Source organism: Erinaceus europaeus, chromosome 17 (assembly GCF_950295315.1).
Source record: "Erinaceus europaeus chromosome 17, mEriEur2.1, whole genome shotgun sequence".
NCBI classification, from domain to species: domain Eukaryota; kingdom Metazoa; phylum Chordata; class Mammalia; order Eulipotyphla; family Erinaceidae; genus Erinaceus; species Erinaceus europaeus.
In genome coordinates this window covers 7,655,171-7,681,754 of record NC_080178.1, presented here as the reverse complement: position 1 = coordinate 7,681,754, position 26,584 = coordinate 7,655,171, and the positions used below count along the sequence as shown (strand labels likewise).

The window sequence follows — 26,584 nt, the reverse complement described above, 5'->3', positions numbered from 1 at the left end:
CAGGTAGCAGACCCGAGCACTGAGGCTTCCTTCCCCGCAGGCTTTAACCTGCAGCACACTGTCTCACCAGCCCAAGTGTGAGACTCTCAAGACTCAGGATCCTATGTGCCAGAGTGGTGCTATTTTAAGTTTCTCTTTTTTTAATTTTTTAATTATCTTTATTTATTTATTGGATAGACAGCCAGAAATTGAGAGGGAAGGGTAGGATAGAGAGGAAGAGAGACAGAGAGACGCCTGCAGCACTGCTTCACCACTCCTGAAGCTTGCCCCCTGCAGGTGGGGAACACGGGCTTGAAGCTAGGTCCTTGCGCAGTGACATGTGCGCTCAAGCAGGTGCGCCACCACTCAACCCCCTTATTCATTTATTAATGAGAAAGCTAGGAAGAGAGAGAGAAAGAACCAGACATCACTCTGGTGCATATGCTGCCAGGGATTGAACTCAGGACCTCATGCTTGAGAGTCCAATGCTTTATCCACTGCGCCACCTCCCGGACCACTCATAAATAAATCCTTTTTAAAAAAAGTTTTAAAACCAAAAAGGTTTTTGTTGTTGCTAGGGATTCACCCCTCTGGATCAACTTTTTTTTTTTTTTTTTTTTTTTAGATAGAAACAGAGACAGCCAACAGAGGGAGAGAGGGAAAGAAACCACATGACCACAGGTTCGAGCCTTTCCCACTTGCATGGGAAAAGCTTCAAGAGTGGTGAACAGTGTTGCATGTGTCTGTCTCTCTCCCTTACTATCACCCCCTTCCCACATGATTTCTGGCTGTCTCTATCCAGTAAATAAATAAAGATAATAAATAAAAGAAAAAGAAACCGCATGACCAAAGTTCCCCCAGTGCAATGAGGGGCCAGGCCCCAAGCTGGGTCACAGGCCTAACAAAGCAGGCACCCCCCCAGGTGAGCTATCATGCTGGCTCAACAAGTTTGCTTTTGAGAGACCACAGTACTGTTCAGCTCCGGCATGCTTTTCGCAGGAACGGAACTTCCCAGTTTCCAGCATACACTCTGCAAGTCCTATGTTCTAACACTGTGCTATCTCCCCACCCCCCACTCTCACTGTTTGTTTGTTTGTTTGTTTTCCTCCAGGGTTATCGCTGTAGCTCCTGTGGCCATTTTTTCTGGTTTTTTTTTTTTTTTTTTTTTGATAGAGCAGAGAGAAATTGAGAGGGGAGTAGAAGATAGAGAGGGAAAGAAAAAGACACCTGCAGACGTGTTTCACCCCTTGAGAAGTGACCCCCCCGCAGGTGGGGAGCAGGGCTTGAATAAGGATCCTGGAGCCCAGGGGACCACCACCCAACCCACCTACTCTCAATTTTAATGTGATGTCTGTGATATCTCCCTAAAGCAAACACAAAGATCAGTGCTGGGGTGGGAAACAGAGGAAGGACTCTGAAGCAGGGAAGACTGTGCTAGCAGCATCAGAACAGAGCGGAGGGATTGTTCTCGTGGTATGTCAGCAATCTGCTTCTAGGGCAGCTGTCCTCCTGGGTCATCAAAGGCTGGTCTGTGTGTGTGCTCAGGGACTAGCCAACTTGGCAAGAAATTGAGGGCTCAGCTCCCCAATCCAGGGAGTGAGAAGAGATGCCTGCTTCACAACTAGAACAGGGGCAAGGAAAACACAAAGCAAGGGGAAGAAAGGAAAGAGAAGGACAGAGTGCTACAGGGGGGAGAAAGGAAGAGAAGGACAGAGTGCTACAGGGGGGAGAAAGGAAGAGAAGGACAGAGTGCTACAGGGGGGAGAAAGGAAGAGAAGGACAGAGTGCTACAGGGGGGAGAAAGGAAGAGAAGGACAGAGTGCTACAGGGGAAGAAAGGAAGAGAAGGACAGAGTGCTACAGGGGGAAGAAAGGAAGAGAAGGACAGAGTGCTACAGGGGGGAAGAAAGGAAGAGAAGGACAGAGTGCTACAGGGGAAGAAAGGAAGAGAAGGACAGAGTGCTACAGGGGGAAGAAAGGAAGAGAAGGACAGAGTGCTACAGGGGGGAGAAAGGAAGAGAAGGACAGAGTGCTACAGGGGGAAGAAAGGAAGAGAAGGACAGAGTGCTACAGGGGGAGAAAGGAAGAGAAGGACAGAGTGCTACAGGGGGGAAGAAAGGAAGAGAAGGACAGAGTGCTACAGGGGAAGAAAGGAAGAGAAGGACAGAGTGCTACAGGGGGGAGAAAGGAAGAGAAGGACAGAGTGCTACAGGGGGAGAAAGGAAGAGAAGGACAGAGTGCTACAGGGGGAAGAAAGGAAGAGAAGGACAGAGTGCTACAGGGGGAGGAAGGAAGAGAAGGACAGAGTGCTACAGGGGGGAGAAAGGAAGAGAAGGACAGAGTGCTACAGGGGGGAGAAAGGAAGAGAAGGACAGAGTGCTACAGGGGGAGAAAGGAAGAGAAGGACAGAGTGCTACAGGGGGGAGAAAGGAAGAGAAGGACAGAGTGCTACAGGGGGGAGAAAGGAAGAGAAGGACAGAGTGCTACAGGGGGAGAAAGGAAGAGAAGGACAGAGTGCTACAGGGGGGAGAAAGGAAGAGAAGGACAGAGTGCTACAGGGGGGAGAAAGGAAGAGAAGGACAGAGTGCTACAGGGGGGAGAAAGGAAGAGAAGGACAGAGTGCTACAGGGGGAGAAAGGAAGAGAAGGACAGAGTGCTACAGGGGGGAGAAAGGAAGAGAAGGACAGAGTGCTACAGGGGGGAAGAAAGGAAGAGAAGGACAGAGTGCTACAGGGGGGAAGAAAGGAAGAGAAGGACAGAGTGCTACAGGGGGAGAAAGGAAGAGAAGGACAGAGTGCTACAGGGGGAAGAAAGGAAGAGAAGGACAGAGTGCTACAGGGGGAAGAAAGGAAGAGAAGGACAGAGTGCTACAGGGGGAAGAAAGGAAGAGAAGGACAGAGTGCTACAGGGGGAAGAAAGGAAGAGAAGGACAGAGTGCTACAGGGGGGAGAAAGGAAGAGAAGGACAGAGTGCTACAGGGGGAGAAAGGAAGAGAAGGACAGAGTGCTACAGGGGGGGAGAAAGGAAGAGAAGGACAGAGTGCTACAGGGGGGAGAAAGGAAGAGAAGGACAGAGTGCTACAGGGGGAGAAAGGAAGAGAAGGACAGAGTGCTACAGGGGGAGAAAGGAAGAGAAGGACAGAGTGCTACAGGGGGGAGAAAGGAAGAGAAGGACAGAGTGCTACAGGGGGGAAGAAAGGAAGAGAAGGACAGAGTGCTACAGGGGAAGAAAGGAAGAGAAGGACAGAGTGCTACAGGGGGGAGAAAGGAAGAGAAGGACAGAGTGCTACAGGGGGGAGAAAGGAAGTGAAGGACAGAGTGCTACAGGGGGGAGAAAGGAAGAGAAGGACAGAGTGCTACAGGGGGAGAAAGGAAGAGAAGGACAGAGTGCTACAAGGGGAAGAAAGGAAGAGAAGGACAGAGTGCTACAGGGGGGAGAAAGGAAGAGAAGGACAGAGTGCTACAGGGGGGAAGAAAGGAAGAGAAGGACAGAGTGCTACAGGGGGAGAAAGGAAGAGAAGGACAGAGTGCTACAGGGGGGGAGAAAGGAAGAGAAGGACAGAGTGCTACAGGGGGGAGAAAGGAAGAGAAGGACAGAGTGCTACAGGGGGAGAAAGGAAGAGAAGGACAGAGTGCTACAGGGGGAGAAAGGAAGAGAAGGACAGAGTGCTACAGGGGGGAGAAAGGAAGAGAAGGACAGAGTGCTACAGGGGGGAGAAAGGAAGAGAAGGACAGAGTGCTACAGGGGGAGAAAGGAAGCGAAGGACAGAGTGCTACAGGGGGAGAAAGGAAGAGAAGGACAGAGTGCTACAGGGGGAAGAAAGGAAGAGAAGGACAGAGTGCTACAGTGGGAAGAAAGGAAGAGAAGGACAGAGTGCTACAGGGGAAGAAAGGAAGAGAAGGACAGAGTGCTACAGGGGGGAGAAAGGAAGAGAAGGACAGAGTGCTACAGGGGGAGAAAGGAAGCGAAGGACAGAGTGCTACAGGGGGAGAAAGGAAGAGAAGGACAGAGTGCTACAGGGGGAAGAAAGGAAGAGAAGGACAGAGTGCTACAGTGGGAAGAAAGGAAGAGAAGGACAGAGTGCTACAGGGGGGAGAAAGGAAGAGAAGGACAGAGTGCTACAGGGGGGAGAAAGGAAGAGAAGGACAGAGTGCTACAGGGGGAGAAAGGAAGAGAAGGACAGAGTGCTACAAGGGGAAGAAAGGAAGAGAAGGACAGAGTGCTACAGGGGGGAGAAAGGAAGAGAAGGACAGAGTGCTACAGGGGGGAAGAAAGGAAGAGAAGGACAGAGTGCTACAGGGGGAAGAAAGGAAGAGAAGGACAGAGTGCTACAGGTGCTAGCTTAGTGGGGGGGGGGGGTCGGGGACACACCCTGGAATCTACTAACTATTCTTTACTTGTGTTTTAAAAAAGGGACTAGAACCTCTCCAAATTGAAATCAAAGACCACCATGCTCTCTCTGGGTGTGTTCACAACAGGGTGCCAAGCAGAAAAATGAACTGCGAAATGCAGGGTCCTGTCTGCCTCTTTCCCTTTCAGACCCAACAAGATAGCTCCAATAAATATCGTGACTCGACACTGTATAAATAAACATTTATCTCCTTCTAGAATTCCGTTCTTAATTAAATCCTAGCCAGCTATAAATAACAGCAGGACACACAAACTCTGTGAGATTCCCAATGCTAGGAGATCGAGGTCATTTACATAACTCAAGTGCTAAGAAGCAAGAGGCCAGTCAGAATTCACACTCCCTGGTCCCTCGGAGTAAGCTAGAAGCTCGGAGCCCCATTAGGCATACAAAGGCTGCTCTCTTCTCAGTAGAGCCCTGGAGCAGAGCCGCTCTCCAGGGACAAAGAGATTTCACAGGAGAACCACAAAGACATCGCCCCTCTCAGTTCCCCCACTCCCAGCTTTCTCACTTCCTGTCACAGTAGCACCAGACCACAGTCTCCCAGAAACAAACAAATACAAAGTGCTGGATTCTGGGCTACAGGCCAACCGCATTCCAGGGCATCCTGTCTACCAATCACCAGCCAGGGCTCCCACTTTGCCCCGCTCGGCTCCTTATCGTGTTCGGGGAAAACAACGTCCTCCCTGCCCAAGCCAACGCTCCATAGGACAAAGCTCAGGCCTGCAAATCAGCAGAAAGATACCGTGTGTGGACCCAAGGGCTGGGGGCTGGGGGCTGGGGGCTGGGGGCTGGGGGCTGGGGGCTGGGGGCTGGGAGCTGGGAGCTGGGAGCTGGGAGCTGGGAGCTGGGGAGCTGGGGAGCTGGGGAGCTGGGAGCTGGGAGCTGGGAGCTGGGATTGGGGAGCTGGGAGCTGGGATTGGGGAGCTGGGATTGGGGAGCTGGGGAGGGGATTTTCCCTCTCCCCTCCCCCACCATGGGGAGGGGATTTTTAAGATTCCTCCCTTGGCCAAGTTTCTTCACACTGGGGGCTCACACTGGGGGGAGGGGGGGGTCCTGAAAGCTACTGCTGCTGTTCTGTTCAACTCAGCTCCAAGTGACAGACCCAGAAGAAAGCTTCACCGCAGCCATCTGATAGCCCAGCAAGACTCAGCCAGTGGAATTTTCCCACCTGAAGGGCTAGGCTACCGGGAGGCCATATCCTCATCACCTTTTTTTTTTAAGGGCCAGGTCCAGTTTTTTTTTTTTTGTTTGTTTTTTTTTTTAGCAGCCAGATCCAGTTTATTTATTTATTTATTTATTTATTTTTTAGCAGCCAGATCCTGTTTTTTTTTTTTTTCAGGGCCTTTCAAACTCCTTTCCCCACAAGCATAAAGTCCACTCCTCAGAGGCCCCACAGAGGACAAACAAAGGCAGCTGACTCCACCCAAAAAAAAAAAAAAAGAAAGAAAGAAAGAGGCAGGCTAGGCACCAGCAGGTGCTGAGAGCAAAGTTTCCCCTTTCCCTAGGGAGGGAGAGGAAGGACCACTAGGAATTTGTACAACTGTGCTGGGTGGGTGCAAAGACGGCAAGATGGAGACTTCAGCATTTCTTGTTCACTCCTTACCCTGCAGGGGGACAGGCTGATGATTTGGGGACCACACAAGCAAAGGATGCCATGGAGCTGGGTGGTGGCGCATGTTGCAGCGTACAAGGACCAGGGTTCAAGCCCCTGGTCCCCACCTGCAGCGTAGGAAGCTTTATAAGAGACGAAGTAGTGGGTCGGCCGGTAGCACAGCGAGTTAAGCGCATGTGGCGAGAAGTGCAATGACCGGCATAAGGATCCAGGTTCGAGCCCCCGGCTCTCCACCTGCAGGGGAGTCGCTTCACAAGCGGTGAGGCAGGTCTGCAGGTGTCTGTCTTTCTCTCCCCCTCTCTGTCTTCCCCTCCTCTCTCCATTTCTCTCTGTCCTATCCAACAACGACAACAACAATAACTACAACAATAAAACAACAAGGGCAACAAAAGGGAATAAATATTTTTTTAAAAAGGGAAAGGGATGAAGTAGTGCCGTGGGTGTCTCTGGCTCCCCCTCCCCTATTTCTGTCTCTATCCAAAATAAATAAATATTTTTAAACAGAGGAAAAGAAGCCACACTTCCAAATAAGGGTCCTCGGCAGATTCCAAAAATTAGATAAATAATCTAATCCCACTTGCCAGAAGCAGAGATGTAGATAGAAGTCAAGCTCTATTAACAAGAAATTCTTAAAATTCAAAAAATAAATAATTAACATCCACTGTCCAAAAACTCAATTCCTTGTGCATAAAACACAGCGCAAGACTCAGTAGAGAATTCTCCAACCAGTGAGACATTATGGGCAAGCTCTTCTCGTCTTCTCCTCCCTTTCTTTCTCATAGACTCCTGCATCCTTGGGTCTGCTAGACATGCTCTTTGGACTGGAGTCTGATTTACACAGCACATGGAACAGAAGGACCTATGTTTAGAACAGCACAACTAAGAAGGCATTGGAAGGATGTGACCTAGCCAAGTGGAAGGAGATGAGACGGGAATATACACAACAGTCATTCCTGAGCTAGAAAGGAAAAACAGTATATATATATATATATATATATATATATATATATATGTTGTAGACTAGAATATCAGAACCAGGCCCTAGAATATCAGAACCAGGCCCTAGCCACTGAAGACTATCACTGAAGCAAAGTTTAACATGTCTAACCTAGCAGTGAGTCAGACTACCTTCCTTTTTCTCGAGTAACTGAAAAAAATGAGTTACAAGTATTATTGATAGTGGTTTTTTTATCCAGTTCTCCCAGGTTTAATAGCTCAGACTGTATGAATTGGTCAATTAAGTACTATGGTATGAGCTGGATATGCATGAAGCCAGACTAAAAAGAAAGTCTAGTAAAGAGATTTCAGATACCAAAAAAGAGGGTAGAGAAGGGGAATTGTAAGACACACCTCAGGCAGAAAACCAGACACACCTATATAGATGTTACTACTCCAAGAGAATGCTTGCCAGACTCAGCAGGTGAAAGGGAACAGGAGTGCTGACTCAGAAACAGAGTCACCCCAGGGTGTATGGGAGAGAGAAGAGTACTCCAACCCATTACAATACAGCATGACTTCACCCCCCCCCCCCCAGGTCCTGGTTCTCACTGTGTCTCTGGCTATCTGCTGACATATTTAGACAGCCCAAGCAGAAGAAGAATGAATGGGTAAGGAGAGAGTCAATGGAGGGGCCACGACTTTGGCTGAATACTCAATGGCTGGATAAGCATGACTGTCTTAGTGTCTAACCTCCCGCGTACCCCTTTGGCTCTCCAAATCGGACGCTAAGCAGAGAAAGCTGGAAGGAGATGAGGCAGGGGGAAAAGAATATGCTGGGGACAGGTTCAGCTACATTCCAACTAGCTAACATCCCACAAAGCAGTAAGGGTACCTGAGAAGCCAATCCCACTGCATGAGTTACTGGGAGTCAGCTAACACATCCAATTTCTCTGCCATCCCCACCCCCACTCTCTGCAAAGAAGCATAATTGAGATAGCTTGATGAAGGCACCAGCTGTTTCCACCACTCTCCCTCCCCTCAACCCCAGAGACCACAGTTCAAACTCACATCAAACACTTAATACAATTGACTGGCCAGTAGGAAGAAGAAGCCTGAACTAAAATAGCAGGAAGAGTGCCAACTGGCCCCACTTACAAGGAATGCTTTCTTGACTCAGTATAAAAATAAGAAACCTTTGTCATCCACTCCCCTCTCTGCTCACTTCTTTTCTCCTTTCCACAACCTAATCTCAGGATCAAATGGGTTTTTAGTTTCTTCCCTATAACTCCTTGACCTATTTCCAAATGTCAGGAATACAACGGAGGTATAAGGTTGAATGTAAAATCATGTCTGGGAGACTAGAAGGTTCCCTGAACAATAATAGTCAAACCAAATATATATATGGTTGGATCCTCCGGACATGCAGAAAGATAGGACAATGTTAAAGACTTCCACAGTTGAATTTTATGGTGATGGGCAGGGGAGACAGCATAGTGGTTATGCAAACAGACTATCATGCCTGAGGCTCCTAAGTCCCAGGTTCAATCTCCCCACCACCACCATAAACCAGAGCTGAGCAGTGCTCTGGTGTTTCTCTGTGTGTGTGTCTCTCTCTCTCTGAATCTCTCTCAAAAATAAAATAAACAAAATATTTTTAAGAAAGAATTTTATGGTGACATAATGTCCCAAAGTACAAGTAGCCAGTTAAAATTATTAACTGACCAGCCCCTCCCCCCAGAAATATTCCAAGTTGACCAGAGTTAACCAAGGAGGAAGAGGAGGAAACCAACACTTCCTTTTCAGACAGGAAGTAACATTAGCCCTTCCTGTCAAGTTTTAAACAAATTGTCCAGCTGAGTTTCAATGCTAACATCCTCTCCTGAATTTGTTCCACAATTTCAAAATGCAGATATGGTCCAAAAAAAAAAAAATTTCTCTTCCCCCGAGCAGGCAAAGCGCTGGTAGCATGCTTAGTAAGGGTGGTTATTACAATTACATCTGTAATTCCAAAACAATGAGGATACAGAGAAAGAGAGAACTCCACCTTCTCACTATGTCTACTACCATAGACTAGTCTTTACTTCTCAGACTAATTATTATTGCAGAGAGAGTAATGAAGACCACAGTATGAACACTTCCTCCAGTGCAGTGGGGGTTGGGCTCAAACCTAGGTCACAAGCATGTGAGGGCAGCAAACTATCCAAGTGAGCAATTTTGTAGGTCTTTATATCTTTGAGCCAATTAAAGTGAGTCCAATAGTCAACTGTTGGGAACAGCTGATCCATGCCTGACCACCATACTGCAAGAGGAACACTAGATTTATTTTATTTTACCCCAGGGCTATGGCTGGAGCTCAGTCCACAACTCCTGGCGGCCTTTTTCTTCTTTTCCTATTTAATAGGACAGAAAGAAATTGACAGGGAAGGGTAGGTACTAATGGGGAGAAAGACAGACACCTGTAGATCTGCTTCACCTCTTGTGAAGTATCCCCCTTGCAGGTTGAGAGGGGAGGGGAGGGAGTGAACCCAGGTTCTCGAGAGTGGTGATGTGTTTGCTCAACTGGGTACACCACCACTCGGCCCCCAGGAACACTAGTTTGATCACGTGTTCAGAGAACTCTGATCACTACTCAGTATGAGAAGCGCTTTGAAAGCAAAGATTAAACTCATGGATGCCTGGAATCACAGACAAAAATCCTATATTCTAGACTCAGAACCTGGAAGAAAGAATTGTCATTCCTTTGGAATCTCAAGTTTCTACATTGAAAGATATCCCTATTTACATTACAGAGTGGACAATCTGATTTAAAAAAAAAAAAAAAGAAAAAAATCTTAGCTTATGTTTCTGCCAAGAAACAAAAAGCTGGAGCGCATTTCCAGAGACCGGATGTATATTCTATCACAGATCAGGTCCAAAGTCCTAAATTGAACGTCCAGGACCACAGTTCAGTCTAGCCTAGTTGACCACAGAAATAACCAGAATTCAAGCTTTGCCTTTGACACCTACTCAAGGAAGTCACTTTAACTGTGACTTGTATAAAGTGAGCAGCAAAAATGTTCTTAGAAGAAATATAAAAGGGAGTCGGGCTGTAGCGCAGTGGGTTAAGCCCAGGTGGCACAAAGCACAAGGACCAGCGTAAGGATCCCAGTTCGAGCGCCCGCTCCCCACCTGCAGGGAAGTCGCTTCACAAGTGGTGAAGCAGGTCTGCAGGTGTCTATCTTTCTCTCCCCCTCTCTGTCTTCCCCCTCCTCTCTCCATTTCTCTCTGTCCTATCCAACAACAACAACAATAATAACTACAACAATAAAACAACAAGGACAACAAAAGGGAATAAATAAATATTTAAAAAAATAACTATAAAGGAAGAATATGCCCACAGGAAACATATGTCGTTACTATACCACAGGCCTAGGAGAGGAAGGCCGCTGTTGAGAACATCCTTTTGTGGCCCAGGGGTTTCTAACCTCTAAGTACGAGGCCTCGAGTTCCACCCCTAGCACTGTGTTTGCCAGTGAGTTTCTGGTTCTCTCTCTTTCTCTCACTCACTCATAAATAATAAAAGGAAGAAAGGGGCGGGAGCACAGCAGTTAAGCGCAGGTGGCACAAAGCACAAGGACCAGCATAAGGACCCCAGTTCGAGCCCCGGCTCCCCACCTACAGGGGAGCCAATTCATAGGCAATGAAACAGGTCTGCAGGTGTCTTTCTCTCCCCCTCTATCTTCTCCTCCTCTCTCCATTTCTCTCTATCCTATCCAACAACAAACAACATCAACAGCAACAATAACAACCACAACAAGGCTACAAGGGCAACAAAAGGGGGGGGGAATGGCCTCCAGGAGCAGTGGATTCCTGGTGTAGGCACTGAACCCCAGTAATAAGCCTGGAGGCAAAAAAGGAAAGAAGAGAAAAGAAAAGAAAAGAAAAGAAAAGAAAAGAAAAGAAAAGAAAAGAAAAGAAAAGAAAAGAAAGAAAGGGCGAGGGTAGATAGCATGATGGTTATGCAAAGAAACTCTTTTTTTTTTTGTAATTTTATTTATCTTCCCTTTTGTTGCCCTTGTTGTCTTTTTGTTGTTGTTGTTGTAGTTGTTGTCGTCGTTGTTGGATAGGACAGAGAGAAATGGAGAGAGGAGGGGAAGACAGAGAGGAGGAGAGAAAGACAGACACCTGCAGATCTGCTTCACCGCCTGTGAAGCGACTCCCCTGCAGGTGGGGAGCCGGGGGCTGGAACCGGGATCGTCATGCCCGTCCTTGCGCTTAGCGCCACCTGCGCTTAACCCGCTGCGCTACAGCCCGGCTCCCGGCAAAGAAACTCTTAAGCCTGAAGCTCCAAAGTCCCAAGTTCAATCCCCTGCACCACCATAAGCCAGAGCTGAGCAGTGCTCTGGTTAAAGGAAAGAGACAGACACCACTTCAAGGCAGCTACAAAAGCCAAAGTAGGGGGCAAGGAGATTGCTCACCTGGGAGGCGCTGGCTGCTTTGCTCTGCACACAGCTCCCAGGTTAGAGCTCCCACACCATATGGCAGCACTGCTGAACTGGGGGAAGGGAAGTTCCAAATCCGTGTGGTCTCTACTTCTTTGTCTCTGTCTGTCTCTGTGTAATACACAGATATAGTGACTTCAGATTTTGGAGGAACCTGTGACTGCCAAGAACTATTTCAATGCCAGACGGTACAGTCACCTGGCCAAAAACAGGGTAGAGTTGGGGGGAGATGTTTCCTGATTGAGACCACCTCCCAAGGATGAGATTAAGGAAAAGAATGACAACTAGAGAGGTCTAATTAAAGGGGAGAAGGGAGGGTAACCGGGTCAAGTTCCAAGACTAACCTCCAGAGAGAGACAGAGACAAGAAGAGTCTTTCACAGAAGGACAAACTAGCTAAACCAGAAATCTCGAGAGGGAAAGTTTTAGTGGGTGGTGACTCTAGACACAAGGACTCTCTGGTGATCAAGTAGCCTTTTACTTTTCCGTCTGGGGCTGTCACAGAACACCCATCATGAAATAGTTGGGGCTTTTTTCCTGAATCCCATCCAAGTCAACCAGGTGAAAAGGTTCAGTACTGCCGCCAGAAACCTTCCTCTTACCCTTAGCGTAGGGCAGAGGGGAAACAGGCACACTGTCACACTCAGGGCTGCCATCCCCCTCGACATTTAAGACAGAAATCCAGACAGAGGGACCTGCAGGGTGGTCCCTGAGGCCTTTATAGCCAGTGGTTCACATTCACAGGAAGCAGGAGCTTTATCGTTGCTTGAGCAAAAGGAAAGGAAGCGAGTGAGTAAAGCAGGTGCAATATTTGGTTAAAGGCACAATAAAAAAAAAATCGAACCAACAAATGTACTCAAAAGGAAGTTACCAGACCTAGAGTGTCGCTTCTCCTTACTTTTCCATATCTCGTCACAGAAAACTGATGAAGTAGACAAAGATAGTGAAGAGATGCATGTCTAGAGGGAAGGACGTTTTGAACTCACTTCCCAAAAATACAGAAGCTTATTTATTTTATGCCGTTGCCCGACGGTTATCATTCCACCAAGCAAAGGTCATCGACCTACAGGAGATCTGCTACTCTGCAAATTATTTGCTGACCACACTTGCAGAGACTTCTGCAATGGGAGAAAGAGGCAAGGTGGGTCAGGGGTTGCCTCAACGCTACACACACACACACACACACACACACACACGGTTAACAGCTGTTACCTCTGGGGTCTGAAGGGAGGAGACAAGTTTTCTTTGTACTCTACAGGACATATAAGCAGGTCTTAGCCTTCCTCACATCTCACATTCTCCCTGAGCAGGTGTACTTAACACGCCTCAGTCTCTCAAGATCTCGCCTCAGTCTCTCAAGATCTCGCTCTAAGAATCGGCCTCAGGACCTTTGCACTTTCTGCTACGGTCTGTGTGATTCCACCCTAACCTTTTAGGTTAGAACATTCTGTCAGGTTCTTACCACTGTGGATTACAAAACCTTGGGGTACCAGTGGTGGTGCTCCCAGCACAGCAAGCACACATTACGATGCACAAGAACCAAGGTTCAGGGGCTGGGTGGTGACGCAACTGGTTAAGTGTCCATGTTACAGTGCACAAGGACCCAAGTTTGAGCCCCCGGTCCCCACCTGAAGGGGAAAACTTTGCGAGTAGTGAAGCAGGGCTGCAGGTGTCTCTCTGTCTCTCTCCCTCTCTCCCTCTTGATTTCTGGCTGTCTCTATCCAATAAATAAAGATAATAAAAAAAAATTTTAAAGAACATGGGTTCAAGCCCCCCTCCCCATACTTTCCAGAGAGAGAGAGAGACAGAGAGAGTGAGAGAGAGAGATCCCCTCTCTACTTCTGTCTCTAGAAGGGAAGGGAGAGGAATAAGGGAAGGGGAGGAGAGGGGAGGGGAGGGGAGGGAAGGGGAGGGAAGGGAAGGGAAGGAAAGGGGAAAAAAGAAGGAAAGGGAAGGGAAGAAGGAAAGGGAAGGGAAGAAGGAAAGGGAAGGGAAGAAGGAAAGGCATCTTTATTGTGTAGGAACCAAACCCAGGGACAACCTTGAATAAACAAAAACCTCACTCCCACCCTGCTTTGCTTTTCTTGTCCATCATATTATGACACTCTGACACATTATAGATTGTAATAGCTTGTTTGCCATTTGTCTCTCCCGACTGCGTAGACTGTAAGCTCTGTGAGGTCTATTTGGTATATTGTATTCCAAAGGCAGGGCATAGAGCTGGCTCTCAAGTTTCATTCTGAATGCTGAAGATGTTTTTCATTTTCAATAAAAACAGAAAGTCTGATTTTTTTTTTTTTTGCCTCCAGGGTTATTGCTGGGCTCCTTGCCTGCATCATGAATCCACTGCTCCTGGAGGCCTTTTTTTTTTTTTTTACCCTTTTGTTGTCCTTGTTGTAGCCCTTATTGTTGTTGTTGATGTCATTCGTTGTTGGATAGGACAGAGAGAAATGGAGAGAGATGGGGAAGACAGAGGGGGAGAGAAAGATAGACACCTGCAGACCTGCTTTACTGCCTGTGAAGCGACTCCCCTGCAGGTGGGGAGCCGTGGGCTTGAACTGGGGTCCTTAAGCCGGTCCTTGTGCTTCACACCACGTGCGCTGAACCCGCTGCACTACCGCCCAACCCCCTGATCTTTTTTTTTTGAAGCAACTTTATTCCATTTTCCTTGCTATACTTTTTTTTTCTTTCATTGGGCTCTAGAGGGCCCCTCTGTGTGGGGGTCTCCCCGTAGCCTTGGCTGGACTTCAGTAAGGTCAAATGCCCAATGCTGCCCTGGTTTAAAAAGAAGCCAGTGGAGAGGCACACAGCACAGAGATAACAGAACTTCCCCCACTCCAACAAAGAAAACAGTGGAGAGGAATCAGATGGGCATCAATTTCACCATTAAAATAGACTCTTCTGCTTGAAAACTGTGTTGGCTGTCCACCGGCTACTTCATTTCAGGGAGATTTACTTCACTTGCAACGAAACGGGGACTATGGGTGCTTTGATAAAGGTATCGGGAAGCTGACCTAGTTTCTCTAACAATGTCTTATGTCCTCGACCGTCAGAATGTATTTTGGGTGTCTTAAAAAATAAGCTCTATAAAACAAAAATCTTGTCACGCCTCGGACCTCGCGATGTGCAACTGCATTCCGAACAGAACAAGGGAAGCACATTGCTTTGGCTCTCCTGTAAACAGAACCCAAAGGAGAAACTCGCTAGAAAATGTGGATGAGATCTCAAACAGAAGAGATAAAGATTGATCTGGGGAGTCCGGCGGTAGTGCAGTGGGTTAAGTGCAGGTGGCGCAGAGCACAAGGACCAGCTTAAGGATCCAAGTTCGAGCCCCCGGCTCGCCACCTGCAGGGGAGTCGCTTCACAAGCAGTGAAGCAGGTCTGCAGGTGTCTATTTCTCCCCCTTCTGTCTTCCCCTCCTCTCTTCATTTCTCTCTGTCCTATCCAACAATGACAACAATAAGTACAACAATAAAACAACAAGGGCAACAAAAGGGAATAAATAAATATTTAGAAAAAAATATTGATCTGAATTATTAGAAGAGATCAGCTATCTAGGATCACAACAAATTAAGACAAACCTGAGGGGCTGGGTGGTGACTCACCTGGTTGAGTGTTACTGTGCACAAGGGCCAGGCTTCCAGCCCCACCCCACATCCCCATCTGCTGGGGGGAAGCATTGTGAGTGGTGAAGCAGGGCTACAGGTGTCTGTCTCTCTTCCTCTATCTCCCCTTTCCCTCTCAACTTCTGGCTGTCTCTATCCAATAAGTAAATAAAGATTTAAAAAAATAATAATAAGACAAACCCAGCTCTAACTGAAGTAAACCAGAAGTAGTATCCTAATACCTGCACTTTTCTTGGGTAGGGGGCGGGCAAGGCACTGGCTGAGTGCATATACTACTATGTGCAAGGACCAGGGTTCAGGCCTCTGGCCCCCACCTGTAGGGGGAAGCTTCACAAGTGGTGAAGCAGTGCTGCTGGTGTCTCTCTCTGTCAATCCCTCCCCCTTTCAATCTCTCCTATCAAATTAATTAATTAATGAAAAAGAAAGAAAGAAAGAAAGAAAGAAAGAAAGAAAGAAAGAAAGAAAGAAAGAAAGATGGAAGGAAGGAAGGAAGGAAGGAAGGAAGGAAGGAAGGAAGGAAGGAAGGAAGGATGGGGGTAGACGGCATAATGGTTATGCAAAGAGACTATCATGCCTGAGGCTCCAACGTTCCAGGTTCAACCCCCCACACCACCATAAGCCAGACCTGAGCAGTGCTCTGGTATAAAAAATAAAAAAGAAAGGAAGGGAGGAAAACCATTTCTTGTCTGGGCAGGTAGCTCAGTTTATAGAGCACCACTCTGCATGACTGAGGCTTCAGAGAAAAGGTTCAATCCCCAGCACCACTGATGCCAGGTGAGCAGTGCTCTGAACCTCTCTGTCATAATAAATAAGTAAATCTTAAAAAAAAAAAAAGAAAGAAAGAAAGAAAGAAAAGAAAAGAAAAGAAAGGGAGTCAGGCAATAGCACAGCCAGCGGGTTAAGCACAGGGGGTGCAAAGCCTAAGGACCGGCGTAAGGATCCCAGTTCAAGCCCCTAGCTCCCTGCCTGCAGGTGTCTATCTTTCTCTCCCCTTCTCTGTCTTCCCCTCCTCTCTCCATTTCTCTGTCCTGTCCAACAATGACGACATCAATAACAACAACAATAATAACTACAACAATAAAAACAAGGGCAGCAAAAGGAAATAAATATTTTTTAAAAACCTTTTTAAAGCTTCCTTGAAACAACATAAAAATACCATAAATTCTAGGGGTGGAGGACACTCTGACCAGCCAGGGAGGTGGCTCAGTAGGTAGAATGCAGGACTTGCACACTGAGGTCCTGGATTCAATCCCCGAAACCAAATACCCAGCACTGTTCTGGTTCTATCTTTCATAAAAGAAATAGGGGTAAGGGTACAGAGCATAATGGTTATACAAAGACTCTCATGTCTAAGGCACCGAAATCCCAAGTTTAATACCCCACACCACCATAAGCCAGAGCTGAGCAGTGCTCTGGTAAAAAAAAAAAAAAAAAAAAAGAAGGTAAAGAAAAGAAAAATGGAGAGTTGGGTGGGAATTGATGAGAGCAATCTTAGGAATACCAGTAGAAACCAGTTTAGAAAAACAGTTTCATGACTATTCCATATGAAGAAAAAGAGAGAGAGAGACAGAGACAGAAAGAAAGGAAGGAAGGAAGGAAGGAAGGAAGGAAGGAAGAAAGAAAGAAAGGAGGGACGTAAGCAGGGAGGGAATACCGTAGACTGAAAAAAAACATTGATTGGACTCTCAACCATGAGGTCCTAAACTCCATCCCTGGAGAAACACATATGCCCTAGTAATACTCTGGTATTCTCTCTCATTCTCTCTTATTCTCTCTCTCTCTCTCACTAAACAAATAAATAAAAAATAAAAGAGAGAGGGAGAGGAAGGAAGGGAGGGAGGGAGGGAACAGAGAAAAAGAGAAAGCCTAAAAATTTCTAGAAGCTGTACCAAGCACATATGCTTCCCACAGGCCACATGCGGTCTCTCTTTTTCACTTACAAGAGAGGACCTTTCTTTTTCTTCCTTTACCTGAGCACTGCTCAGTCCTAGCTTACAGTGGTGTAGGGGGACTGAACCAGAGACTTCAGAGCCTCAGGCATGAAAGTCTTGTACAGAACCATATGCTATCTCCCCTGCCCAGAGGACCTCATACTTAAGACATTTCTCACAGGAAGTATTTAAAAAAAAAAAAAAACGGTATGTCGGGCTGTAGCACAGCAGTTAAGCACATGTGGCTCGAAGAGCAAGGACGGGTGTAAGGCTCCTGGTTCGAGGCCCCGGCTCCCCACATGCAAGGAAGTCGCTTCACAGGCAGTGAAGCAGGTCTGCTAGTGTTTGTCTTTCTCTCCCCCTCTCTGTCTTCCCCTCCTCTCTCCTTCTCTCTGTCCTATGTAACAATGATGACATCAATAACAACAATAAAAAACAAAAATAAATATTTATGGTCTGGGAGTTGGTGTAGTGGACAAAGCATTGGACTCTCTAGCGTGAGGTCCTGAGTTCAATCCCTGGCAGCACACGTACCAGAGTGAAGTCTGGTTCTTTCTCTCTCCTCCTTTCTCAATAATAAAAAATAAAATGTTTAAAACAAAATAAACAAATATTTAAAAAATAAATAATAAATAATCCAGTATGTCTGAGCCAGGGAGACAGCGTAACAGTCCCCAACTGCAGAGGGGGAAGCTGTGGAAGCAGTGGAGCAGTGCTGCAGGAATTTGTTTCTCTCTCAAACTCTATCCAAAATAAATAAAATTTCAATGTCTTTATGTCCTAGTTTTGTAAATCTCCAGAAATAAGGTCGGAAAATACAGAATGGCATCTCCTGAATATAAAAGAAGGGTTTAGGGCGGGGGAGACAGCATAATGGTTATGCAAACGGACTCTCATGTCTGAGGCTCCTAAGTCCCAGGTTCAATCCCCCGCACCACCATAAGCCTGAGCTGAGCAGTGTTCTGGTGTTTCTCTCTCTCTCTGTGTGTGTGTGTGTCTCTCTCTCTCAAAAATAAAATAAATAAATAAATAAATAAAAGAAGGGTTTAATCCAGAAAAATAGAAGAAAAAAATTAAAAGCCTGCCTTCATCTTCATGTAACTGTTTCCTGTACAAACATTCATAACTAAACGTTATCCCACAAAATCCTGGTTGGACATGTAAGACTTAAGATAAAGAATCTGGTTTAAATTCAAGACTAATAAGCCCAAACGAAGCTTTTTCAATCCATTCTCTGCCAGAATTAAAGAAAGTTCACCCCTGGATACTAGAACTCTGTCTCCTTGTAGATACAAAAAGGAAAAACTTCATTTGCTGTTTTCTTCCTGAAGAATTCAAGCCTTAGGGCAAGGAGACAACATAATGGTTATGCAACCGATTTTCATGCCTGAGGCTCAGAGGTCTCAGCACTCTGGCACCAGCAGAAGCCAGAACTGAGCAGTGTGCTCCTGTCTGGCTGTCTCTATGTATCTCTCTCCTTAAAATAGAGTATAAAGAAAATAAAGAAAAAGAATGCAAGTCTCTGAAGAAATTACTACAAGACAGTCAAATTTTGCTGCTGCTTTTCTGTCTCACTCCAGAGTTCCTTTTACTCTATTAAAAAATATATATTTCTTGAGGGTGGGGAGACATAATGGTTATGCAAAGACTCTCATGCCTGAGACACCAAAGTCCCAGGCTCAATCTCTAATACACCATAAGGCAGAGCAAAATGACTGTCACCCCTTAGGCTTTAAATTCCCAGGATCAGTCCTCAGCACCACCATAACCCAGAGCTGAGAGCAGTGCTTTGGTAAGAGGAGAAAAAAAAAATTATTTCCAGGGTAGTTGATGGTACATCTGGTTGAATGCACCATGAGTAAGGACAGGCTCAAGGCCAAGTTCCCACCTGCAGCAAGGAAGCTTCAGGAGAGGTGCTGTAGGTATGTTTATCTCTCTTCTCTATCTCAACTTCTCTCAAATTCTCTGTCCTAATAATATATATATATATGTATATGTATATATATCCTTAAAACCCTTATTTTGGACAACCCTATATGTACCATCCCGCCCCCCATACACACCTCCCCAAACTTGCCTTAGAACAATAAACATGTTTTTTTTTCCCATTTTAAAAAAAAACAACTAGGTGGTCTGGGAGGTGGCGCAGTGATAAAGCTTTGGACTCTCAAGCATCAAGCATGAGGTCCCAAGTTCGATCCCCGGCAGCACATGTGCCAGAGTGATATCTGACTGTCTCTCCTATCTTTCTCATAAAGAAAATCTTAAAAAAAAAAAAACAACTAGTAGTGGCAAAATAGCTCACTCAGTGTGCTGCTCAGTCATGGGCACCACCCAGATGCCAGCCCCACCACACCCTGTCACTGAAGGAAGTCTTAGCCCTATCATCATCTCTCTCCTCTCTCCCTCTCCATTTCTACCTAAAAATAAATAAATAAATAAATAAATAAAGGACTGGGAAGATAGCCTAACGGTTATACAAAAAGACTTTCAAGCCTAAGGCACCAAATGTTCAATCCCTCCCCTCCCCTCCCCTCCCCACCCCACCCCACCCCAAGCATAAACCAGAACTGAGAAGTGCTCTGGTCTGTTTTCTGTATCTCTCACATTAAAATAAAAATAAATTGGGGAGTCGGACGGTAGTGTGGTGGGTTAAGCAAGCGCAGGCGGCACAAAGTGCAAGGACTGGTGGAAGGATCCCGGTTTGAGCCCCCGGCTCCCCACCTGCAGGGGAGTCGCTTCACAGGAGCAGGTCTGCAGGTGTCTATCTTTCTCTCCCCTTCTCTGTCTTCCCCTCTCTCCATTTCTCTGTCCTATCCAATGATGACAGCAACAAGAACAATAACTACAACAATAAAATAACAAGGTCGACAAAAGGGAATAAATAAATAAATTATAAATATATATATTCTCTTAGGAAGTCCATTTTTTCTCTTATAAAAACATAAGCAAGAATAACTGCGAAGGTAGCATAGTGGATAAAGAAAGCATTGGGCTCTCAGACGAGGGAAGTCCCAAGTCTGAGTCCCCCGTATCCCATGTATCAGAGTGATGCTCTGGTTCTCCCTCTTATTAGTGAATAAATATGGGCTGGTGAAACAGCTCACTTAGGCGATGCACTGCTTGAACCTGGCTTGTGCACAGGACAAAGATGCATCAGGTGACTTCACCATGAAGTTACACGCCCTAGTTCTCAGTTTTGTGAAACTCAGACTGGAAATTCTGTTTGGTCAGTACACTAGTCAAAAATATCGGCTAAGCGGGAGTTGGGCGGTAGTGCAGCCGGTTAAGCGCAGGTGGCATGAAGGGCAAGGACTGGCATAAGGATCTCGGGATCCCGGTTCGAGCCCCAGGCCTCCCCACCTGCAGGGGAGCCGCTTCACAAGCGGTAAAACAGGTCTGCAGGTGTCTGTCTTTCTCTCCCCGTCTTCCCCTCCTCTCTCCATTTCTCTCTGTCCTATCCAACACAACAACATCAATAACAACAACAATAATAACTACAACAATAAAACAAGGGCAACAAAATGGAATAAATAATTTTTTAAAAAACATTGGCTAAGGGCTGTGAAATGACATTAGCACACAGAATTTGCATATAATTCAATCCCTCAAGTCAATAGCCAGCCAGCTGAGTAGTGGTCTGATGAAAAAAATAATAAAGCAGAGGGACCAGGAGATAGCTCAGCCAGTAAAGTGCACATTTGCTATGCACAAGGACCTAGGTTCAAGCCCCAGGCCGCTAAATAGGATGCTGTGGTATCTCTCATTCTTAGAACCCCATCTCCATTGAATCCTTCCTTCTGACTGGGTGGTGTGGACAATTTATTCATTCAAAAAAATTATTTATTTGCTAGGACAGAGAGAAATTGAGAAGGGAGGAGGCAGAGGAGAGAGAGAGAAGAACACCTATAGTATTGTTTCAACTCTTTCAAGCTTCCCTTCTGCAGGTGGGGACTGAGGGCTTGAACCAAGGTCCTTGCTCGTGGTAATGTGTGCATTCAATCTGGTGCACCACCTTCCAGCCCCTGGTGTGGACAATTTAGATTAGACATTTAGTGGGGGCGCTGTGACAGTCCAGAGTTTCTTTTCCTCTTCTTTATCTAGATACAGAGGCAGAAAGAGTGGAAGACAGAGCACTGAGCTTCCTCTAATGCAGGGGGTGGGGGTGGAGGTAGGGGTAGAGGCTCAAGCCTGGGCGGGGCACCTGGCAAAGCAGTGCACTACCCAGGTGAGCTATACCCCAAGAATCCAAAGTTATCTTAAAACCTTTTTTTTTGCTAGTCAACAGGTATAGTGGTCACCACTTTTACAAAACTTGTCACTTTTACACTTATCTCACTGTGTGATAAAAGCAACCTTTGGCAAAGTTTCCAACTTGAGGGTCTGGCAGTGGCACAGCGGGTTAAGCACACATACTAGGAAGCTCAAGGGCCAGCGAGAAAGGCCCAGCCCGGCACCTGCGGTGGGGGTTGCTTCACAAGTGGTGAAGCAGGTCTGCAGGTATCTTATCTTTCTCTCTGTCTTCCCCTCCTCTCTCAATTTCTAGGGAAAAAAAAGATAGAAAAGTTTCCAAGTTCAGCAAAGTTTCAAAATAGCACAGTAACTCCTGTATCCCCTTAATCCACACAGAGATGGCCATTTGCATACAAATCAATCATCATTAGCCGAGCCTTGTGAGCTCTAACCAGAACAGCTGTCTTTCCCTCCTTACACTCTCCCAGCCAGTCCAAAACCTGGAGACACACACACACACACACACACACACACACACATCTGTAGTTGTTTCTAAGTATCCAGGTTTGAGCCCCCAGCTCTCCACCTGCAGGGGAGTCGCTTCACAAGCGGTGAAGCAGGTCTGCAGGTGTCTATCTTTCTCTCCCCCTCTCTGTCTTCCCCTCCTCTCTCCATTTCTCTCTGTCCTATCCAACAATGATGACAACAACAGCAATAATAACTACAATAATAAAAAACAACAAGGGCAACAAAAGGGAAAATAAATAATAAATAAATATATAAAAGAAAAAGAAAATCCATTTGGGTTCCTAATCTCATAAACTTCCCAATACAAGTTTGTGAGCAAAGTCTTACATTTCAAAGCAGGAGCAATGACAAAGACACACAGTAACATCTAGGCGCACATTCTTGGGAAACGCTGGTGCTGAGAACAATCAATCACCCCAGGTATTTAGGATGTTTATTAGCAAGTGTAAAAGCCAGTGACCGCCAGCACTGTGACCGCCGGCAGAAGGCCTTACTTCCCTACTGCTGCTGCCCTAGGTCCTAATTCTCGCTATTAAAGTTCCCGTGGCTGAAGTTAACAGCTGTCTATCTTACAAAAATGCGCTGAGGACTACGATGATCGTTTTTGTTTTTTTTTCAACACTGATTCTTTTGACTACATGCCTAGAAAGAAAACAAGACTAGAAGAAAAAGTTAATTTAAATCTTCAATTGTTTCCAGAAATTTTTACCAAGTACTAGGAGGGAGGAGAAGCATAAAGGGCTGAAACTCCGGCTCACAGTTAGTTTCAGAATGACACTGTGGTTTAATGAATCTGTCTTGTATTGCTTCCTATCCTGACTTCCTCTGGGCCTTTCCCCACAAAAGCCCCTCACTGGGTCTCATCAGATTCCTTATTTAACCAAGGCTTACTGAGCACCTCAGGAGAGACCAGTCAGTAAGAAAGGTGTTAGGAGGATACAGAGATAAGCGAGCCTACACTCCAGCAGCTCAGTCTGGAGGGAAAGGCAAAAATAGCCCACTCCGGAGATGTAACTCAGAGGGAGAGAGCATGTTTCCCATGTCTGAGGCCCTGGGTTCGAGCCTAGAATTACTCAACAGTTCTAATAATGTGGAACATTATTTTGAACTACATGCTCAGCCTCCCCCCCTCCCCTCCCCCCGGGCAAATTAACAATATCATTCCAATCCACATGCCTGAAAAATTCTCTGGAAGAAGAAAAATCTCAAAAAATTATCAAATGAAGTTTGAGGCATTTCCGGTAAGTTTAAGGAACTGGAACAGCAATGCTTTGGGCGTGTGGAAAGAGCCTTGTTTTAAAGACTAAGATGATATTCATTCTAACACACCCAGCTTTCCATGAACTTTTAACAGGAAACAGATAATTGTTTTTAAATGCGTAAATCATCCCAATACCAGTGGGGTGGAAACCTCAGAATGCTCCTGCCTCCAGCAAGGGATCATTTTAGTTCAGTTGTTGTTCTTCTCTTCAGAGAAGGGCAGTATATTAGTGGTTAAATCCATGGACTTTGTAGTTAGTCAGACCGGGGGTTTAACGTGTGATTTTCAGCAAACCTCAGTCTCTCTGAGGCTCAAATTCCTTAAAACGTCAATAAATAAGACAGCTGTGGGAAATTAAGTAAACAGTTTCTGCACAGTGACTGACACAGATAAGATTAAATAAATAAATAAATAAATAAATAAATAAATAAATAAATAAATAAATGGAGGTGTAGGTGGAGGATAACTGCGAACCAACAGAGACCAAGACAGTAGGGCAAACAACACGCCGAGCTGGTCATGCTAAGTCGTATTCCAGCAGCCCAGGGAGCCCTGCTCGATTCATCTGCGTCTATCCTAGCAGCTACACGTCCCTTGAGAGCAGCCAGCTCGCAAAACCCAAGGCTGAATTGCGGAGACTCAAGCTTTTCTTCTTTGAGATCGTCAACAGTCCCGGGTTTTGGTTTTTGTTTTTCTTTTAATACCAACTGAGAGAACATGTTCTACCCCTCTGATTCTCCACAACGGGAACCCTCAGAAAAGCTCTAGAGCTCTAATCACCCACAAGAGACCCCCACCTGGACCAGACCCGCAACCTCAAGTCATATAACAAAGGAACCATCAGTAGGGGAGTCCAGCCAGGCAGAGAGAAAGAAGCCTGCACAACTCATTCAGACTTGTTATCAATGGTCACCTTCAAAGTCAAAGGAGGAGCAAAGCAAAAAAAAAAAATTATATATATATATATATATATAAACATACAGATGTGTGTATATATATATATATATGTATATATTTTAACTTATCTGCACCCCTTATTATTGAAAGAACTGGCAGAAGTGAGGGAAAAAGACAAACCTTCCATCTTCTCATCCGAAAGGCTCTAGAGGAGACACCAGGGGACACAATGCCTCGTTCCGTGGAGAGTATCCTGGACGTTAGTTAGAGGATGCTCACTGCGGCTGTACAAAGCCCAGTATTTAATACTGGACCCAAATCCCCACCACTCGCTCGGTCATCCAGAACCTATTTTCAAACTGCCTTTGTACTCCTCCTTCGGGTTCTCTCATTCCCTCCCCCTAATGGTTGAGTAGGAAACCGACACTCTCAGCAACCACCACCACCACCAACCACCCCCCCCCAAAAAAAAAAAAAAAGATTCACCAAGAAGCCTCTCTTAGACTGGACTTAAAGCAGAGAGAACATTTGGAAAAAAAATAATAATTGGAAAATATTAACCAAGAAAGACATCCCGACAAACTGTACATGCTGTCTGTTTCTTTTTTTTTTTACTGCACTTGCTATAATTATGAGATCTAGATACTGTAGAGACCATATTAAAAAAAAAAAAAAGTTGTTTCCTCTGAAGCCACAGTTTTACAAAGATGAAATAATCTTCCAAGAAATACCCTAAGAAAACTAATTCAAGGAAGTATCCTCTTCATCTAAAAAAAAAAAAAAAAAAAAGAATGGGGGGCGGGGTTGGCATACATAGGATTATTAAAAATACAGACCAGTCTATATATTAAGGCCCCCGTCTTGTTGCAATTAGAGGCTGTATCTATTCCAGCTATAATTTTCAAACTGATCAGAATTTTCAAAGGGACAAGGAGAACAACCAGTCTTCAGCTACTAATGAGATGAGTTGGCTATGTAATTAACCCAAAGCAGTAGCTCCACTAGAATTTATTTGGGGGGGAAAAAAATCTTGGGATTAAATATCAGATTTAAAAGCACAGTCATGAGTCTTCTTCCGCTTTACAGATTTCTCATTTCACAGCAAATTAAGCAGACAACAACAACAAAAAAACAAACAAAACTCACCTCAAAGAAAAACAACTTTCAGTTTGGGTTGAAAACTGAAAATTCCCTTTTGCTTCCTCAAACACTTTCTAAACGCAAAAGCCTGATGAGCGTTTTTCTGTTAGCCCAGCCTGAGTTAACCCACGGCCCTCTCAGGAAACGTGAAGCTTGAAAACAGATTCAGGTGTGGTGCCACTTTACTCAGGAACTTAAGAGCACGATTAGAAGTCCCTTATCCCTTTAAGCACATAAACCAAACGTTATCATATTTGGAGCCACCTCCACAAATCTCTGCTGATATCAAAGGTAGTTTTAGGAGGAAGGGAATGGCAGTTCGACTCCTGTGGGTCCAGTCATCTGTTTTCTTATAAAAGGCAAAGCAGGGAAGCTACCTCTAGCCGGTGAGTGAGGCTCCAACCCGTTGCACCTGGAAAAGTAAATGAGGGACCCACCCAGGAACAGCAGGACTGAAACTGATCTGGGCCGTTCAAACTCTCTGGGGTGAGGGAGAAAACACCACCATTTACGCTGCAAAGCTCCGGTTAGCACAAATCTAATGCTAAAAGTGAGAAAATAAAAGTTTCTGAAACATATGAACAACCATCTGGAGAACTAGCTTCCGACCCGGGCAAATTCCTCTCCCAACCCACACGCAACATGCCAGAAAAAAGAAAGAAAGAAAACCAACTTTTGGTTTAAGGAAGCTCTGAAAACAGAAGTTTGTTAGCTTAACCCAGAACAGAACACATTAAAAAAAAAATAATAAAAAAAAAAAATCAAAGAACACAAAATGTAAATTTACAAAATTGAGCTCACACTTACCCTCCCCCCGAATCTATTCATCTTCAGATGGAGAAGTTTGTGGGGTTGTTTTTCTTTTGTTGTTGTTGTTTTTTTGGGGGGTGTCTTATCTTTTTTTATTTTATAAAATAACAAAATCCCCCCCAAAGTAAGCAGAAAGACAATATTGGTTAAAAGTCAGTCATCAGCATAGCAGACCCTCTCGTTACCACACAACAAAAATTCAACTTGGCTTTTCCTTCTGAACCCATCTGCATATATATTTTTTGAAAATGCACACACCTCGGATGTGGACTTCTAAAAAGCAGTCCTTTTAAGAAAGAAACCCAAGACTTCGCCAATGTGTTGAGAAAGACAGATCCAGCAAGGTAGTTGATCTTTCGCCACCGCTTCCTCCTTTTAGGATCTTTTCTGATCTTCTTTCTCTCTCTCCCCTTCTCTCTCTCTCTCACTCACTCACTCTTTTTTTTTTTTTTTTTTCTCTCAGATCCAACACCTAAAATGGAAGTTGCACCCAGCCAAAGGCTAGGGAGCCTGGGTGGTGACAAACTGATCTGGCAGCCCTACCCCCTCGCTTTCCTAAGTGATGTCAGCCCCTGAGAACTTCCAATAGGAGCTGGGCATAAATCAGGGAGCTGACTTTATCCAATAGGAAACTTTATTATAGGGAATTAAAAAAAAAAAAGAGCAAGAGGAGGAGAGAAACAGAGGAGTGGGGGAGTTATATATATATTTATATTTAAAGTGGAGACCATGCAATCT

General features: G+C 45.5%; 1 protein-coding gene across 12 annotated transcripts in view; it reads right to left on the bottom strand.

Moving 5' to 3' along the window:
• Positions 1-26,374, bottom strand: part of CTNND1 (catenin delta 1) — a 68,445-nt gene extending 42,071 nt beyond the window's left edge. For 9 of the 12 annotated variants that reach the window (XM_060176218.1, XM_060176219.1, XM_060176220.1 and 6 more), the window contains exon 1: positions 26,105-26,374. Coding sequence is in view for 2 of the 12 variants with exons in the window: in XM_060176224.1 (XP_060032207.1) it covers positions 25,844-25,864 (21 nt within the window). In the remaining 10 variants the exon portion in view is untranslated. Of the gene's footprint in view, positions 1-24,076; positions 24,227-25,843; positions 25,867-26,104 lie in introns of those variants that run through there. The other 3 variants (XM_060176222.1, XM_060176224.1, XM_060176225.1) reach the window with 3 other exon arrangements.
• Between the last annotated feature and the right edge of the window lie 210 nt (positions 26,375-26,584).